Source organism: Copadichromis virginalis, linkage group LG20 (genome assembly GCF_057382275.1).
Source record: "Copadichromis virginalis isolate Kocher_CV1m ecotype Utaka linkage group LG20, C_Virginalis_male_GT1.1, whole genome shotgun sequence".
Lineage (NCBI taxonomy): Eukaryota > Metazoa > Chordata > Actinopteri > Cichliformes > Cichlidae > Copadichromis > Copadichromis virginalis.
The window spans coordinates 16899853-16919671 of record NC_140637.1 but is presented as its reverse complement, the minus strand read 5'-3'; the positions used below and the strand labels follow the sequence as shown (position 1 = coordinate 16919671).

General features: G+C 41.2%; 2 protein-coding genes across 2 annotated transcripts; one reads left to right on the top strand and one right to left on the bottom strand.

Moving 5' to 3' along the window:
- Positions 1–528: 528 nt before the first annotated feature.
- On the bottom strand, positions 529–2088 carry cebpb (CCAAT enhancer binding protein beta). Its single transcript, XM_085444081.1, has one exon. It carries the CDS (start codon positions 1903–1905, stop codon positions 1027–1029), a length of 879 nt encoding a protein of 292 aa, XP_085300207.1. The 5' UTR covers positions 1906–2088; the 3' UTR covers positions 529–1026.
- Positions 2089–7303: 5215 nt separating this feature from the next.
- peds1b (plasmanylethanolamine desaturase 1b) lies at positions 7304–15938 on the top strand. The gene is made up of 6 exons (XM_085443963.1): positions 7304–7615; positions 10003–10122; positions 10216–10307; positions 10386–10530; positions 10670–10882; positions 12059–15938. The coding sequence occupies exons 1-6, from the start codon at positions 7480–7482 to the stop codon at positions 12178–12180; spliced, it is 828 nt and encodes a 275-aa protein (XP_085300089.1). The 5' UTR covers positions 7304–7479; the 3' UTR covers positions 12181–15938.
- The last annotated feature ends 3881 nt before the right edge of the window (positions 15939–19819 follow it).

Genomic DNA, 19819 nt, shown 5'->3' with positions numbered 1-19819 from the left:
CATCATAAATTGCCTGGATGTATTTCAGGATATGAGAACTTTTCTGCCAATCATTAAGTAAACAGAAGCACTACAGCTTTCAGATTTACTCAAAGAGCTTTTTTTTTTCTTAATTTTCAGGAAGAAAAATCATCTTTCTATTTTATTTGTCAATTTTTCTCTATTTACCTTCTGATCAAACCGCTGGGTGCCATTTTCTGCTTCATGAATACACCACATGAGCAAATACTGTACATATAATGTAATGTTTCTTTTTTTTTATGTCCTCCATCTCCAAGAAGAAACGTCAAATTCCCGCTCCATGTTTCTTTTGGGGTGTATTTCAGTACGCAGGCCTCAATTAAAAGATTAGGAATATGCTTTGTCGCTGAGCCAGTTTCTTATCTGCAATATGTTGTAAGAGAAATATGTGGTATTACACAGTCAGTCTATGATGAGTGTAAGCATTAGACAAGCAAACGCCCCTTTCTGTCTGTCTGAGCCTTCACCTGCCTCAAAGGGACAAAAAAAGAAGATTTACAAGTGAAATTGTTTAAACAAAGTATAAATCTGTTTAATTCAATAAAATATCAAGTACAATTAAAGCATTTCACCTTTCAATATTAAATAATTAGACTTATTTCATTCATTGCCAATACTATTACAAAGAGTTGCATCATTTCACTGCAGCACAACTCTTCCCTTGACAACCACTGCTCCAAATACACACAAAAAATGTAGAAATTCACTCGCATGTACGTAAAACCTGCACAGAAATACTGCATACACACACACAAAAAGAAAACAAAAATCACATCTGAGAATAAAGCTAAGGTGACATGTGAAGAGTCGTGAATGATTGCGCAATACATGCACCCACTCCTTCAGTCCCATTCAAAGTGTCCTTGTAAACTGGTGGTCGCCGTCTTCACCTGTGAAGCGTACCGTTTTCAGCACAGTGGATTCCCTTTAAAGTCCACCGATGATCAGACAACAGCACGGAGATCCGTGCAGAGTCTCCGGTGTGTGAATGTGTGTGTGTGTGTTTTAACACTGTCCGGTGGCAGAGAGCAGGTTGCGCAGGGTGGCCAGCTCTCTGGACAGCTGCTCCACTCGCTTTTGTAAACGATCGTTCTCAGCGGCCAGTTCCAGCACTTTGTGTTGAGTCTCCAAGTTGCGCATTTTGGCTTTGTCCCTGCTCTTCCTCACGGCGAGGTTGTTCCTCTCCCGCCTCACCCTGTACTCTTCACTGTCCTTGTCCAGACGTTTCTTTGCCTTCCCGCTTGACATTTTGCCGCTGTGCGATGGTGACCTGCTTTTACCTGACGGAGCAGGTGTGCCGGGCGGGCTGGAACAAGTCGAGGACGCAGTGGAGATGTTTCCGAGACTGCCACTAGTGGACTGGTAATGAATGTAGGACCTCATGTCAAAAGCAGACGAGCCGTTCTCCATCTTTGCGTCTTCCTGACTGTCTTCTCTGTCGGCGGCAACAGCAGCAGCAGGTCTGTAGCGGCTCCCGAGTTCAGGGCTCAGCACGCTATCCACGCGGGTTTCCTGCAGCTCCGGGTAACCTAGCGCGTAGGGCTCCCTGGGGTCCCTCAGGTTGTCGCACTGGCTCGTCTCCAGCTCGTTCAGTAGCGAGTAGTTCTTGTAGTTCTGCAAAGCTGCAACTCTTCTCTTGTTCTCTGCCAAGAAATCTGTGAAAACGTCCCCCTGCTGCTGCTGCGTCTGCGCCGCCAGCTGCGGGTAGTGCAAAGCTGAGTCCAGGTAAACACTGAAGTCTATCGCTCTCTCCCGCTCTTCAATGCCCAGCTCCGTCATCGAGTCACCGAGCCTCCAATATGAGCCGCCGCCGATGGGGCTGATAACGCTGTCTCTACTGTGGATAGCAAAGCTGCCCTCCTCGTAGAAGCCGGCCACTTCCATGGATCTTAACACCCGCCGGATTGCAGAAGCATGGAGGGCTGAGGTGAGACGCCCTGTGTGTTTTGGGTTGAGCTGTGAGATGCGTCTGAATGTGGTGAGTCTATAGCCCCCGTGACAACATGCAGTAAACTACTTTGAAGAACTTGTGCTCTGGGAGTGAGAGGAATTGACAGGTTCTTCCTGTCTCGAGGGGTTTTATTTTTTCTTGCGAGGGGCGGAGCTCAGGTATGTGACGCGCAAGGCAAGTGGACAACCTGTGCTGTTCTTCGAGGATCTTTGGCACACTGAACTGCGCTTGAACACAATAAAAAGCAAGTTTAAGCACTTAAGCGGTTTTTTCTGTCTTTCTCCCCCTTCCCTGTTTGTTTGGTGGTATTGTAGCACTTGGCTACAACAGGAGTGTCAAGATAGGAAATGCAATCATTTGTATGATTTAAAAAAAAACGAAACTTAACTTAAAAAGCAAAATAAAAGTGAAAATATTATCGCACAACGGTGAGTACTTAACCAAGAGCGCAATAACGAAAACAAAACCATATGTTAGTAATTATTTTAAACCAGTTCTGACATCGGGTCCCATCACGCCCTCTACAGTCAGATCTCATCAACTCGACAATAATGGAAAAATTCCACTCGGCATGTTTACCATTTTCTAACTTCGTGCGTAATCGTCTCATAACAACGATACTCATGAGCGCAGCCCCTGACAGCTGTTTCCTTTGAGCTGACTAGATTAAACCAGTATGCTGTTCTGTGGTAGACCCCTATAAGATGATACATCTCTTCCAGCACTGTATCAGGGTCAAGGTGGGTGTAATGAGAAATTTAGTGAATCTGGTCTATGTCTACCTATGACAGTCCAGTGGCTCCACGTCTGAACCCAGGCTCACTGCGCAAAGATAACAATTCTCCCAGAACATACAATCTAGAATAAAGCCCAACATCCCAGTGTTACCAGTCACACGTGGCCTCTGAATTGGATTTACAGTCAGCACTATCTGTTTTCTTAGACATGCAATTCCGATAAGGAAAGAATTCCCAAAAAAGGTCCTTTGATGGAGAACCGGAGATGGTGGTGGTGGTGGGTGTGTGTGGTGGGGGCGACTTGTAAGAAACCCGAGATGCAGCGTGAACAGCGAAGTTAAGCGGCGAAGTTAAGAGACATAGTTATGGATTAAGTCTTACTGCCACCTGCTGGTGACAAGAGTCATTATAACTGACTCAAAACCGAGGTTTTGAGTTCCTGGCCAACATCCAATCTGATTTCAAGTAGACCTGAGCTGTTAAATCACTGAATAATAACGTATACACATTTTCTCTTTTTTACATTTAAAAGAACTATCCGCTTGTTTCAAGTTTACTAAAATGAGATTTATGTAAAGGGACAGACTCTTACACACACCCACAGCTGAGCTGTTACTAATTTGTGAAACACTTTTGGTGCCTCTTTTTCAAAACCTTCTATCACCGTTTCCCCACATTATTAGGTACACTTCTTCTACAGCTAGGAAAAATATTTAATCTGCCAATCACATGGCGGAAACTGGGCGCATTTGCCGTACAAATCTCACTTGTGTCTGTTTTTCTGATTAAAGGGAACCTGTTATACTAATTCCCAGCTTTGTATTTTCATGTTTGGACTGCTACTAGAGAAGCCTCCCTTCGCCCACTGTCTGAAACAAGCTGTTTAGCTTCCTTCTCGCTCGACTTAATCCAACTTTCTTCTGATTGGCTGTTCCTGGTAAATATTTGAATATCAGGGGTGAGGTTGTTGCGCCCACTGCGAAGACCATATAAGGATTTCCCCTGGCACTGACGTCATCAAGAGTAAGAAGAACTGTCTGAAGTATGAGCTTTTGGCCCCCAGAGACTGTTTGTGCATACACTGACCTATTTGTAGCAGAATACACACTCACTGACCGCTTTATTAGGTACACCTGTTCAACCGCTCGTTAACGCACACATCTAATCAGTCAGTGCATTTATGCATGTAGACATGGTCGAGATGACCTGTTGAAGTCCAAACTGAGCATCAGAATGTGGAAGAAAGGTGTTTTAAAATGACTTTGAATGTGGCTGGTCTGAATATTTCAGAAACTACTGATCTACTGGGATTTCCCAAACAACCATCTCTAGGTTTTAATTTTTCCTCTTTGGGGATCAGAGGGATTACCTGCCACATGTTGTTTTAAATCTTATAATGTGTCACGTTATTTTTTAAATAACCAATGAACCGTTAAGACACCTTACCTGAGCATATACTGGCAACTTTATACGCAGCTGAAGCATCACAGGTGACAGATATCACTGTAACACCTGTTCCTGTTTTCAGCAGTGATGTGGCACTTGCTCAAGATTTGGGGTCAACAAAGGAATACCTGAAGGATTTAGCAGCTTAACACTTTTGTTGATAATGGTTGCCAAGTTGATGTCTGTGATTACACATAGTTGCAGTGAAGGCTTAAACGTGATGAAAAAACAGATGACAAAAGGTCAGATTTGTCAGAGTGCCTAACATACAAGACAAAAAAACAAACACATAGATCTACAGTGCATGATGTGATAATAGAATATCAACATGATCATCAAAACTGAGAACACTGTCCAAAATGGTAACATTGCTGTTTTTCACGCTGTATTTCAGAGAAAGGGATGACAAATATGACCACATTTTTCTGTCTCTGACTTTTTGGATCAACAACAAAGTTTCTGTTTTGTTTCTGTTCTAAAAGGTTTGGAGGCATCCAGCAGTTAATGTCATCAGTGCAGGTAAGATCATCAGAGGAAAATGCTGAGTACAAATGTACATCATCTGTGTAGGAATGGCAGGATATATTATGATTCCTTATGATAGTAACAAGCAGAACCATGTAAAGGTTAAGGAATAAAGGACTGAGGACAGACCCTTGAGGAACCCCAGTTGAATTTATCTTATTCTGTGGATCTAAAACCACTAACTGATCCATAAAATGTTCTATAGGTGTGAAGTTTTTATGACCTGTTAAAACCAACTGAGTCATGAAGGTTTTGGTTTAAAATTTCACGATGTGTCAAAAAAAGAGAGATGACACAACCCTCTATCTGAAAAATGAACTCATTAACTCCCTTTTACCTTCCATGTGATCAACCACTTCCCCAAAGCCTCAGGTCTCTAGCTGAATATAAATAAATGTGAGATACTGGCTCTGCATGAGTCCCCCCTGCAGTCAATATGTAATACACATTTAAAAGGAAGTGAAATGTTATGGAATTATACAGATGAGATAGGAACTGAAAATAGGAATATTTGTGTTGGTATAAGAAATATAAACCAGTTCAAAATATTCATTTTAAACTGATTGCCGCAGAGGGACATAGCAAAGCAATAAAAGCAGCTTTCAGCTACTCCGTTTCCACATAGCACCACGTGTTTGATTTGGCATAGGTTTTTAATGCTTATTTATTTATTTATTACAACAGATGTGCTTATGGACACACACTCCAAAATGGATGGCTGTGTCTGGCTTTAATTGAGCCAGCCAAATTTTCTTGCTAAGCAAACGTGTTAACCACTACACCATTGGAGGCATAAATGTAACATGTGATATGGTTAAAAATTATAAAGATGTTGGGGCTAATGCCATTTTTTTTAATAATACGAATAGTACTTCAAACTGAGATGGTTTAGAACCTTCATTCTGAACAGACACTATACTTTTGAACGTTATTCCCAGTGTGATTTTTGGAAAAGGGGCTCAAACAGACTTTGTTTGCAGTTCTTTATCAGTTAAACTCACAGATTTCTATCAGCAGGTCATTCTCTACTGGAAATGAATCTATAGCCATACCTTTTGTCCACACAACACATCTGTGTGGAACTCCAGATGCATTAGACTTGGTACGATATCTGTGTACGGATGTAGCTCATTTTATGGATTAGAACGGTAATCTATTACAGCCTGAGGTGTACTGAAAAAAATTCAAGTTAGTATGCACTGCTAAGAGTTATAAAACATTGACAAGAGCCATCTGGGTCCCTCTGAGATCAATGATTAAAGAAGACACTGTGTACTCTAGGACTTCTCCCAGACTGACAATAATTGACTTTTGTGATAGCAGGTGCACAAACAAAGTTATCAGAAATATTTTATTAGACAAAATGTATCATAACCCAGTAAAAAGGAATTATATCATGAGGAAGCTCAGGTGTTGCAGAGAAATATGTTTCACTTCCTCTCCTAAATGAGATTTACCCAACTAATGAATACATAAAGCTGAAATTTTATTTGGATGTGAACTCTGGTTTACAAAAGTTATTGAAAGTGTGGACCTCATGATTCTATTTTTATTCATTTAATTTCTAGAACAACGTGTGAAGCTGGCTGCAGTCCAGGCTGCTTCAATGCCCACATTTAACAATGACTTAAATTAAATTTGAAATTATTATCAATCAATCCTAAATTGGATTCAATTATCTGGATTGTGGTATCATTAGGGATGTCTTTTATTCACAAATACTTGCATTCAATTTTTAATTTAAACCATGCATAAACATGGCTGGTTATTTTAAGTTTAATGCACCGTTTGAGTGTCTAGTTTCTTTTTTTTTGTACACTGGTTTTGTACATAAATATTCTTAGTGCCTTATATCACTGTGTGGTTGTTCATAAAGAAAGTTGTCTAAAAACTCCGCTTCCCGTTAATTCCATTGCACAGATATTGACTGCAACTCACGTAGAACACCAGGAGAGGGCGCTCAAGATAGTGTTGAGGGTGACTGGAAGTAAAGGCATTTACAAATACTTCTAAGACAGAAAATGCCACATATAATTTCAGTTTTCACTAAACGGTATCGATAGTGCGTTCGCATTGAAATAAAAGTTCATTTTTTTCTTACAGGAGAGTATAATTTGCAGATAAAATTCTAGCATTCTGTCAATGTTGCTGATTGGTTAGTTAAGGATTTACGACAAGATAGACTCCCTTGACGATACCCATTAATAAGCCTCTACTAGTAATGAATATTTGATTTAGAAGCGTATTTATATTAACACAGGAACTTAAGCGTGTGTAAAACAAAATAAAACAAATAAGTACTTTTTTCTTGTGGTCTCCGTGGCTGCAAGCTTCATGGCTGAAATGAAAATGTCATATACTGTACCGTAAAGTGGCACACAGTGCGGTGACCTACTCAAAGTAGAAAGAAATGTACGATTTTTTTTTAAGGAATAGCTGTAAATTGTATCAGCGCCTTAAAACATTATTGGCCTTAGTGAAGGTTACTGTTTACTGCACTAAATTTGCGTTTCCTGCTCATTCTGGACTACCGCGGGCACGAGCAGAGCGGGCTCTAGACAGCACGGGTGGGGTCAGGAAATTCGATCGCGCCCCTCGCAGCCCCCTTCCCTATTGGTCACTTGGCTGCCTGTGAAGTAACCAAGCAGCCAACTGGCTGTTGATTGGTAGCTGCGTTCAACGGCTTGCACCTCATTGGCTGAAAACATTGCGCTGTCTGTGGGCTGAGAAGTTGGTGATTCTGTTGGTTCCTGGTGGTGAGTAGAGAGATTGAAGGGGCCGGGCCCATAGCGGAAAGAAATGGCGAGTATGGTTAACGAGAACGAGTGTGGAGGGGAAACACAGAGCCTTGAGCCACAGGGACCGGGCCGGGGAGCGGCCAGATGGGGTCCACAACACGCCGGTGCCCGAGAACTGGCTAATTTGTACTCGCCAGGTGAGTCGATCCTCTCCGCTGCAGCTCCGTCTAATGGGCATGTTCACCGAGTGGCGGTGTGACATAACGACGGTCTTTATTCAGTCACCAAGAAACAAACTGCTAAAACTACTAAACGAAAAGAAGCAGATTGTATTTAACTGCTCCACTTAAATGACACCGAGCAGTCGTCGGCAGTATGGGTGTATTACAGCCACGGTGCTGTCGTGACACAAGAGGAAATTATGTCAGAGTGGCTGAATTTGTTTTCGAGTGGCTGTGCTGCTTTGACATTTCGAGCATCAGGGAGAGAGGTTATAGAAGAATACACTGCCTCTGCTTTAGGCTCAGAAACCTCGTCTGGTCACGGAGCTGCTGTGACCTTTCGTATCTGTGCTGTTGTTGGTTGCCAAGTCAGCACACACGGGCTGCAAACACAACCAAAAACTCATGCTCTGAATTGTTTGGAGAGCTCCATCGGTCACCCTGTCAAAACACTCAGTGGTGTTTCACGCCCATCATAAAAATGCATTTTCACAATGGCAACTGAAACTAGGTTTTGCATGTGACTGATTAGAAACTTATTTTAGTTCCTGGGCCACATGCAGCCCCCGTTTGATCTTAAGTGGGCCAAACTGGAAACACTGCATTAAAAACACCCAGGAAGTCTTTAAAGTCTTAAAAAATGCCCCAAAAGTAGAGGCTAATGCATGGTTATTGGGTGCTGTTGATTGCTCCTGTTTGTTTTAGGATACTTTTTCATGGCAGGTTTTGGACCTTCAGTGAGAGAATATGAGGAATAATAATCATAGTATCAGTATTCGGACTCACAAATGTCAGCAAATTCCTGGAAGGAGATTTGACGAAACTGACCAAAACAAAGGCTGATGTCCGCAGGAGGGAAGAACGTCTCATCATTTTATTTGTATCTGGCAACTGGCACTGGATACATTATTAACACATAATGCACCAACACAAATGCTGGCAAACACTTAACATAGGTAATGTCGGTTAGGCAAAAGTCTAAATCAGGCCTTAGAGAGAGGGTGAGGAGACATGTGAAGGGAGTTGGGAGCAGAGCAGCTGCTCCCCTGAAAGAGCCAGCTGAGGTGGGTCAGGCATCGTTTCCTAGGTGCCTTCCCTTGGAGGTTTTCTAGGTACGTTCCTCTGGGAAGAGATCCCGGGATAGAACCAGAATTCACTATGTCATCTGCATTGGGAACACCTTGGGGACCTGGCAGGAATGAGATATGTTACTGGAAACATAATGATGTTCTGGAATACCCAGTGCATGTCTGGAGCCACAAAAATTTGACTTAAGCAGAACAAAACTGATGAATGTTTCTCAACGTTAGGGCTTTCTTAACAGCTCAGCAAAGAGCACCAATATCACTGACTAACATTTCTGACCAAAAGCAATGCAAATTCACGTTAGGCAAGGAAAGTGATAAAACCACAGACTATGATGGAGCGGGTAGATAAGCTGCCATGTTCAGCTGTGTGTCTGGTCAATAACACAGCTGGCTCATGTTTCCTGCTTCGGCTGTTGAGTGACTCTTTGGTGGCAGAGGGGGTGAGATAACCACCATCTTTAGTGTTGCTGAATTCGCCCGTGGATTTCTGTTCATTTGTTGTGTGCATTAAATCTCATGCTTATAGTGTCTCTGGGGTGTGCATCCGACTGGTGGATGATAGGGCCACGGCAGACAAGATCTGCTGAAAGCTGAATTAATCAAATGTTTTGTGGGCTAAATTATCATCAGATCATTCTAATTGTTTTTAATGTTTTGGTAAAATCGTTATGGTTTCACAAGTGGGGCATGACAGAAAAAAATAAGCACCACAGTTTAATGGAACATACATTTGTTCGGGACAGATTTATTGGAGCGTAAGCTGATGTAAATATAAAACAGCCAGTAACAATGAGGTCACACGTTAATGAGGGTTAATGCAACAAACTAGTGTTATATTTTTTAATGAATAAATCGAAATGCTTCAAAAATGTGAGTTGGTTCAAAATGAGTTAGCGCATGCTCAAAATTTCCCCTTTGACAAATATTAAAATCTGTGGGATAAGCACTAAACTACTGAGTTTTTTTTAAAAGGAATAAGTCCTATTCACCCACTCCTTTTACTAAGATCTAGTCTTGTGGTTTAACACTGTGTTTGCTGCTTTTTTGCTGTTTTGTTTCTAGGTCACTAAATTACAGTCTTTGTGCTGTAACATGTGGACAGGTATTTCAGGCCCTGCTGCTCATTATTGTCAAAGAACAGAGGAATGCTGCCACATCAGACAAACACGCAGAGTCGTTTCCTAACCTTTGAACATCACTGGAATATCTGCACTGAAAATGCTGCACAAGTGATTGAATTTGTCACTAAAAAGCTCCTGTTTCTTGTTCTTTAAGGCAAAAGATGTCAAGAATGGATCAGTGTCATCCTCTGCTTCTCTCTCATGGCCTTCAACCTCATTTACCTCCTTGCCAATTTCCATCAGGGACATATATGGTCCATCCTGCTGGGCATTGGTAAGTACTAAATTTTAAAAAACGATGTAGTCTTCTTATGTGTTATTATTTGCTGTCTCGTTTAACAAGCTTCTCTTTTTTTCTTCTTTTCAGTGGCGGGTATCCTCACTGCAGACTTTGCATCAGGATTTGTTCACTGGGGGGCTGATACGTGGGGATCGGTAGATCTACCCATCTTTGGAAAGGTATGATTTCCCATCATTTACCTCCAAATAGTCATTTTTCAAAGGGAGCATTTTCCTTAATTTGCCACATATATGCAGGCCTTTATACGTCCATTCAGAGAGCACCACATCGACCCCACAGCCATCACCCGTCACGACTTCATTGAGACCAACGGTGACAACTGCATGCTGACCATAGTCCCTCTAGCAAACATGGCCTATAACTTTCTCACCTTCTCACCTGGTGAGTTTCGTATCAACAAAGCATTATCTCCACCGTGACAATGCTCTAATCTGATAAAAAAAATAAAACGGTTTCTTTAAGAAAAGGGCAGGAAGGCAACAGCAAACAAACTACCATGTTTGTCTTCTTTTACCTGCAGCGGAGATTTACCATATCTACCCCCTGTACTGCTACCTGTATGCACTGGCCATCTTTGTGACTCTTACCAACCAGATTCACAAGTGGTCTCACACATACTTCGGGCTGCCTCGTTGGGTTGTGTTCCTGCAGGACTGCCACATCATCCTTCCCCGCAAGCACCACCGCATCCATCATGTCTCTCCTCACGAGACCTACTTCTGCATCACTACGGGTTTGTAGTATTATTTCGTCAGGATTACCCAGACCTTTTCTCACACTACCCAACCAAACTCTGTCTACCCACTTCTACTATGTTTGCATGTTCACATGGAAGATTTGCTACATTAGGGCTTAGTCATACAGGCCCAGAGACTGGTTGTTGACCCTTTGGCAACTGCTGTGCGCTAAGGAAACGTGTATTCCCTGACCAGCTGGTAAAGGTTGCTGGCTGTTGCAGGGCGAAAACGGTTGCAAAGAGGGTGCTTCATGTCCAGGCTTGCATGACTGACTTTGGGTTGTAGTGCTTTACAAAACCTCCCAACAATGAAGCTGCACCTGTGCTGACTTACTGACAATGTGTTTGTCATGAAAACTGCTCCTTGCGCAGTTAGATTGTGTGTAAATACATGTACATTTATCTGCCAACTGCTCAAAATAAGATCAGTACTCTGTATTTAAGCCCATACTAAGTGTGTAATTAAAAATTGTCCTAAAGTTCTGTATTTAAACAGGCTGGGTTAATAATTAAGTTAATAATCTTTTTTTGTTCCACACTTGGGTCTTAAAAGTGAGTGATTATTTCACCTTGCTGTAATGCCTGATTTAAGGTATCTTCGGAACCTGTGGGCAAAAGAGAGGCTTTTTTTGATTGCAGCCCGCCTGTAGTCTGAGCAAGCTTTAGTAACATGTTTATAAACTGTCTGAGTGGAGAACAAAAAAGGAACTTATTGACCTAAATTCAATTTAGAAACCACTGGTTACCCAGAGCCCGGTCATTAACAGGAAGTTTTGATGCAGGTATAGGATATCCGGCTGCACGTGCAGCCCGGAGACATTGGCGGTTGATCGCAAAAGCAAAGTCACAGAGTAGCTGAGGGATTCTCAGTAGTAGAAATATCGGATATGGTTAGTTAGTGGAAAGGGTTATATTATTACAGATTTCCAGAGCTTATCAGAGTTAAAAAAAATAAGAATATGTTTCAAAGAAAGAAGGTTAGGGCAGGTTTTATAGTTTTCCATTGTGTGTTTATTTCTGTTGAAAGATGGGTTTTGACCCTACATCTTCATTAAGAGTGCTTCGCTCAGTGTTATGCACTGAGTGAGTTGGTCTGACTTAAGAAAGACAGACAGAATAAGGGATGTAATTAAAGATGATTTGAGAGTTAATGTTTGTTTTTTAATTCTCCAGGTTGGCTGAACTACCCTTTGGAGAAGCTGGGTTTCTGGAGATACTTGGAGGATCTCATCCAGGGTGTGACAGGAGAGAAGCCGAGGTCGGACGATCTGAAATGGGCTCAGAAAGTCAAGTAACACAGCGGGCTAACTGCACCCTACCTCAGACAACACTGGGTCCGTCCAGGCTTCTCATCCCTTTTTTCCCCCCACACTTAGTTTTTCTTCCTATGGACTTACAATCTAACACTTTCTGATGCCATAGCTTTAACTATTGCACATTGTTTTTCTTTTTTTCAAAAGGAGGGCTTTGTTGGTGGAATTTTTCATCACTCTCACACAGATAATATTTAAAAATAAATGCAATATATCCTTGAAACTTTATATATTTAACACAGCCCATCACTTTTTAGGGGTTTTGCTAAGGAAGAGCGATCATATACATTTGAAATCACTTTCTAAGGAAATCAAATATTTTCTCCACATAAAAAAAAAAAAAATCAAACTCAACAAAAAAAATACTTGAAAGGTTAAACTCTTTGCTTCTCCAGAGCCACAGCTGTTAATTTGAAGTGATGATGAATCACATTATATTTAGCTCAGCTTTATTTTCTGTGGATCTGTTTCTGCATCTCCACTTTATCAAGGATCTACTTGATGTGCAAGTGATTTTAGGCTTGAATTTTATTTAGGTCACGGTGCGTAGTCAGGCTGCAGTGATATAGGACTTTTTGGAAGCTTTACCAATTTTGATATCTAAAGATCAAATTGATAAATATTACTGTTACATTTATTGTATACTTGCACATTTGGGTTCAGCTCAGCCCACTTTTGACACTCTTTAAAAGCGAGGTAAAGATGCGTTCAAGGATGATTAATATAAACAGTTTCTAAAACACAGCCATATTTAATTGTTTAATCTGGGGCGTGTCAACCCCCCCAAAAATGACTCCAAAAATACTGAGAAACATAGACGGTGTAAAAGATGGACGTAGCCACAGTGAGGTCACCCAGAAGTCAGTGAACTGCAGACTTGTTGGTTGACGACTTGTCAATCACAAATGGTCAGCTAATGGATTATTATCCTTTCTGAAACTTAGAATGAGCAAAATGTATTTAATATTTTATCTAATATGATCAGATCCATAAAAGCATTTCTTGGAGGCCATTAAAAAGAACGTATATTTAAAGCACTTCCATGTTGGCTTCATGTCCTAGGAGCTGCGTCCATCTTTTATACTTTCCTAACAAAGAGGAGATGTTACCACGAGATGCTAAAGGAAAAGAAACCCTCCCCTAAAAAAAATCAAAAGAAAAGCTAACTGCTCCTGTCGGATCATAGTGGTATTTTCAATTTCATTTGTGGATCTTTGCATGTGATCCAACCATTGAAAAAGTCATTTTCAAGCAAAACCATTTGATTTGAAAGGCTTGTAAAAATTTACAAAACTGCAGTCATCACTGATGTTAGGTCATTATAAATTTGGGGCAAATAGAAATAAATTCGGTTGTTGTATCTGCTGGGTTAGTCTGGCCCTAAAATCAGACGATCATGTGCCCTCCATGCAAACAAACCAGTTTTCAGGAAAGAGGCACATGCAGTTTTTTGTCAAGCTGCCTTACACGCCGCATATGCAGTACTTCTGTTTGTTTTTGGTTCAGCTGCAGCTCTTTTTGTTGTGATGTTGCATTGTTCTGTCATTCTGGGGTTTGTATCTCGCATGGTGAGACGCAGACACTCCAATGTTACGTGTCAGCTTTATGTGATACCGTTTTCACTCCGTGCTTCTCGCTATTGCTTGTATCGTGGAAGGAGACTGTCAGGTTCAGAGCATAACATTCCCGCTGACCAACGTTGCCACCGTGTACCTTCTCGGTAACTGACGAGCAGGCTCGGTGATTGTTTCAAGGGCTTCACTGAAGGGTGACGATCTTGGAGTTTCCTTTAAAACGTCTAGATGAGATTAATTGGTTGAAAGTTTTAATGTTTCAGTCATTGATTTGTAAATGTATTGTACAGCAATTAACTATGCATTGTAATAAGAGGCCCTTAATTATATGTCTTAACTCATCTGATTAGGTTCAAATGCCTTTCTTTTTCTATAGTTTACACATATTTGCTAAATCAGAAGAACAGGAGTTTAAAAATTTAGCTACTTAAGAAATTGCATGACAATTTTTCTTTTTTCTAATTAAGATGTCACACAGACGAAAGAATGCATGCATGCATATAGCATGTCGGCTTGTGCAAGCAATGCACTGGGTCACCAGCTTTCCTTTGAGTTTGTGCAAAAGCAGTCATGAATGGGGAGGATTGCGCTCGCTCCAGAGGAAACTAATCGTACTGCTTTTAAGAAATGACCCCAAACTTTGACCAAATGGTCCCATGTCTGAACCACCAAAGTGTTATCTTCATTCCAAGGAAATCCTGGCAAAGTTTTTCAGGCGGAAATGGGAGAAGGTAACCTTCTTAGGTTGACTGGGTTAAAGGCTTACTTGTTAAGCTTAAAGTAGACAGATTAATGATCATTACAGTTACGTTTGCAGCCAAAGTTCTGCTTTATGTTACGTGATATTCCACTTTTAGAATCCTTCATACTTGATTATATAGGATTATTTACCATAGGTCAGCAGCAGGAGTACACTGCAGACTGCATCGTGCTTGTAGAGTATTGTGAGAAGCAGTTCTGTGTGCGCTTGGTAGTGTCATTTTGCTGGTAGATGGATGGTGTGACTGCATTAAAGTTTAAGGCCCGCTTGAGTTCTACTCCTGTAGTTCTTCTTGGTCAGTATTAGGCAAAATGTTTGTGCACTGTTACACTGCGGTGAGTGAACGCGTTAGAGCCTTTGCAGACAACTTTCCAAGTGGGAATCTTGGCGTTGGCTTTGCTGGATGTTTCAGTGCTTCAGCAAGTTGCTTTTTGTGATCTTATAAAGGTAATGGCAGTTTAAAGGATGCTTTGTGCTTTTATAAATCAGCAGAATAGAAAAAAATAAGGATAGAGGGTGGAAATGATAGATATGACATGCTGTCATTCATTTGGAAACTGACAACTTTATTTTAAATATGTATGATGAGCTCAGAAGGAACCCAAACCATAATAATCTTTTCTTGGAGAAAGACTGGACATCTGTTGGTGTGTACGGCTTTCATGGTGAATAACATGGTTGTGAGTGTGGCTCTAACATGCATAAGCTTTCTTCTTACTCTCCAGATGATCTCAGGATTGTGGTTAGATGAATTAAAGTAATTGTGAAAAACAAATTCCTTTTTTTGTGAAGTTAAGGCCATTATTTCAGAAGTAAAAGTCATATACATCAGATTTTTTTTAAAATCCAGAGTAGTCACATTATCGTAGATGCTTTCTGGGATCTATTGTTACCATAAATCAGTACAGTTAACTTGGCCACTTGTTATTGAGGTAGAATTTGTGATCGAGCTGTATTTGGATTTTCCGCTTAGAGACAGTGAACTTTCAGCAGTGGATTTGAACGGTGTTTTGCGACAGTATGTGGTCAATTAAGTATTTTTTTTTTTCGCACCTGAAAAATTTAGTGAGAGCAAATGAAGATGTTAGTAAGTGAGATGGGCAGTCGGAATCTCTCCTGTAATGGTCCTCGGACTTTATTGAATCGCCTTATCCTCTTGCCAACAATGTGGGAAAAGAGTTCATTGACTGACTTTAAATTGCTCATGATTTGACTCTTGCTTCTTCTGAGGTAAGGTCCATGTGGATGTTGTTGTTGTTGGTTATGTACACCGGTGGTGGGGATGGAGTTTTAGATATCAGATTAATGCCTTGATGCCTTTTTGTTGTCTTCCAGTTGGAGGACTTACAGTGTAAATAATATACTGTATTTATAAATAAACTAATAAACATATTTCTGTGTTTTTCTTTCTGTTATCATTATTATTTTTATTTAGTTTAAGGCTGGGAAAAAAGTGTATTATTTAATCTGTTTTAGGAACTTGTGACGATTTCACAGGGTAAATGGCCTGTATTTGTATAGCGCTTTACTAGTCCCTAAGGACCCCAAAGCGCTTTACACATTCAGTCATCCACCCATTCACACACACATTCACACACTGATGATGGCAAGCTACATTGTAGCCACAGCCACCCTGGGGCGCACTGACAGAGGCGAGGCTGCCGGACACTGGCGCCACCGGGCCCTCTGACCACCACCATTAGGCAACAGGTGAAGTGTCTTGCCCAAGGACACAACGACCGAGACTGTCGGAGCCGGGGCTCGAACCAGCAACCTTCCGATTACAAGACAAACTGCCAACTCTTGAGCCACGATCGCCCACGTGCACAAGTACACAGAACACCACCTTCTCATACATAATAATTCTATTTTTTAACCTTGTGATGAAATTTTAAAAAGCTAATTTGTATATACAGTTTTAATTTGAGTTATATTAGCAAATCTTTTTGCAATGCATTCTTTCAAAATGTATAGTGCAATTTATTTATTTTTTACATGGGGAAAAAATCACACCAATAAAGTCTCTAAAACTTGCAAAAACTCACATATCAAACATGATACACTTAGCATTAAAGGGTTAAATCAACTGCTTGATTGTGTTTATATTTGCCTAAGTAAAGACTTTCTCACCATAACTTTTTGCAAAAAAGGTACAATAATCGGCAGCATCTGATGGTCTTCTGCCGCTGCTACAGGTACTTGCGTCAGTGGTTAAAACATCCACAATGAAAAGCGTATTAATAATTAATGACCCTGTCTGTACCTGGAGCCTGGCCCTCGACACATTTACTGCTAATCGATGCACTTCTCACAGACGCAGCTGTCATGTTACATTCCAGGCTTCTGTTTATTCCAAGCAAAACAAACACTTTAAATTCACTTATTCAATTAATCCTGTTCAAGCAGAACAGACAAATTATTCTGCACTCAGTTCGACTACACCATATTGAGGAGATTCTACAATAACAAAAGCATTCAGCAGTCATTTCATTAGGCACACCTGTTCTGCTGCTTGTTAATGCAAATGTTAACCAATCACATGGTACAAAGACAAATCTATTTAAGTGTGTAGACATGGTCAAAACGGCCTGCTGAAGTTCAAACCAAGCACCAGAATGGAAAAGAAAGGTGATTTAAATGTTGATGCCTGACAGGCTGAGTATTTCAGAAACTGCTGATCTGCTGGGGTTTTCCTGCACAACCATCTCAAGAGGTCACGGAGAACGATCTGAAAAAGAGAGAATATCTTTGCAGAGCTGCAATTTTCTGTGTGAAAATGCCCTGTTATCTCAGAGGTTAGAGGAGAGTGGCCAGACTGGTTTGAGCTGGTAGGAAACTAAGTCAAACAATCGTTTTATACAACCAACGCACAACAGAAAATAACCCAGGTGCCACTACTGTCTGTTAAGATCAGGAAACTGTGACTACAATTCACACGGGCTCACCAAAATTGGAAAACAGAAGAATGGAAAAAGAATTTGCCTGATCTAGTGTCTTGATTTTCTGCTGTCACGTGTCAGAATTTGGTAGAAACAGCTTTCAAGCATGAAAGCATGGATCCATTCTGCCTTGTCTCAACACTTCAGGCTTGTGATGTTTATCTAATGGTGTGACGAATATTTTCTTGGTACCCTTTGGACCCTTTAGAGCCAAATGAGCATCTTTAAAATGCCACAGTCTGCCTCATTATCGTTGCTGACCATGTCCTTCCCTTCATGACCACATTGTATCCATCATCTGATGTCGGTTTTCCAGCAAGATAAAGCACAAAGCTCACAATATCTGAAACTGGTTTCTTGAACATGACAGTGAGCTCACTGTTCTCAAATGGCTTCCACAGACACCAGATCTCACAGAGAGAACCTTTGGGTTGTGGTGGGATATCATGGATATCATTGGATATCCCAGTTCTTTGATCTTTGGGCTGAAGGAAGAACAACACAATCTCAACAATCTCATCAAAACAATTCTCTTTATTCCATACACACTTTGAGCATTACAAACATCCGGACAGGAGGGTGTCCGCCAGAAGTGTCTGACCATTTCTCACATTCTTATAGCTCCGGCCCCCCTCCGCACTAAGCATTCACATTCACGCCTCTGTTAGTGCGACCCAAGGCAGCTGTGGCTACAATGTGGCTTGCCATCACCAGTGTGTGTGAATGACTGAATGTTCTGTAAAGCGCTTTGGGGTCCTTAGGGACTAAGTAAAGTGCTATACAAATACAGGCCATTTACCATTTACCATCTTTCTCTCTTACAGCACCTAAGTGACGGCCTTGGCTTCCTGTTTTAGCTCCTCCTGATGAGATGGGGCAGAAAACCTCTACAATATATTCTGTTCTCTTTGTAATCAGAAAAGGAAGGCCATGATTCGACACAAACAGCATTTCTTATAACTCAGCAGTATAATGCATCATAAAACGGTGTAATGATTTCACAATCTTTAATCCAAGGAATAATGTGGCCTATAGCCGTATAATGATTCAACAATTCTTTGATTAGAAGTAAAAGGTGGCATAAGATAGTATAGTAATCTCACAATGTGCACCCAACAAACCTACAGCAACTGTGTGATGCTGTCATGTCAGTTAGTAGGGCTGGGTTAATTGATGACAGGGTACACCCTGGACAGGTCGCCAGTGTATCGCAGAGCTAACACAGAGAGACAGACACCATTCACACTCACACCTATGGACAATTTAGAATCATCAGTTAACCCAACTGCATTCAAACTCCACACAGACAGGCTCCTGTGGAGTCAAACTCAGGACCTTCTTGCTGTGAGGCAACAGTGCTAACCACCGTGCTGCCCTGTGAATCAATAAATGATCAAAAGGGGGGAATGTGATGGCACTGGAGAGCTGCTGTACTCTGTACTGTTTTCTGAGACCTTTGCCAAGGCAAATTAAAATCTCACAGAGACAACTTGTTTTGTTTCAGATTTCCGTAACAGCTGATACTGACATAACAGTGTCACACAGTTGCTGTTGGTTTGTTGGCCGCATATCCATGATGTTCCACCACATCCCAAAGGTACTCTCTGTGAGATCTGGTGTCTGTGGAAGCCATTTGAGAACAGTGAGCTCACTGTCATGTTCAAGAAACCAGTTTCAGATATTGTGAGCTTTGTGCTTTATCTTGCTGGAAAACCGACATCAGATAATGGATACAATGTGGTCATGAAGGGAAGGACATGGTCAGCAACAATAATGAGGCAGACTGTGGTATTTTAAAGATGCTCATTTGGCTCTAAAGGGTCCAAAGGGTACCAAGAAAATATTCGTCACACCATTACATCACCGTCACAAGCCTGAAGTGTTGAGACAAGGCAGAATGGATCCATGCTTTCATGCTTGAAAGCTGTTTCTACCAAATTCTGACCCGGCCGTTTGAATGTGACAGGAGAAAATCAAGACACTAGATCAGGCAAATTCTTTTTCCATTCTTCTGTTTTCCAGTTTTGGCGAGCCCGTGTGAATTGTAGCCACAGTTTCCTGTTCTTAGCTGACAGGAGTGGCACCTGTTGACGTGTTGTGCGTTGGTTGTATAAAGCGGTTGTTTGACTTAGTTTCCTATCAGCTCAAAGCAAACTGGCCACTCTGCTCTAACCTCTTGAGATCACAAGGCGTTTTCACACAGATAAATATTGTTTCTGAGTCAAGAACACCTCTTCCTTTTAATTTGCAAGCTTAGGTCAACCTTTTGACACCAGACTCCACAGCTTACTTGCTATGTAATAAGCCTGCAGTCAGTCAGTGAATGACCTAATCAAACTTGGCATGCT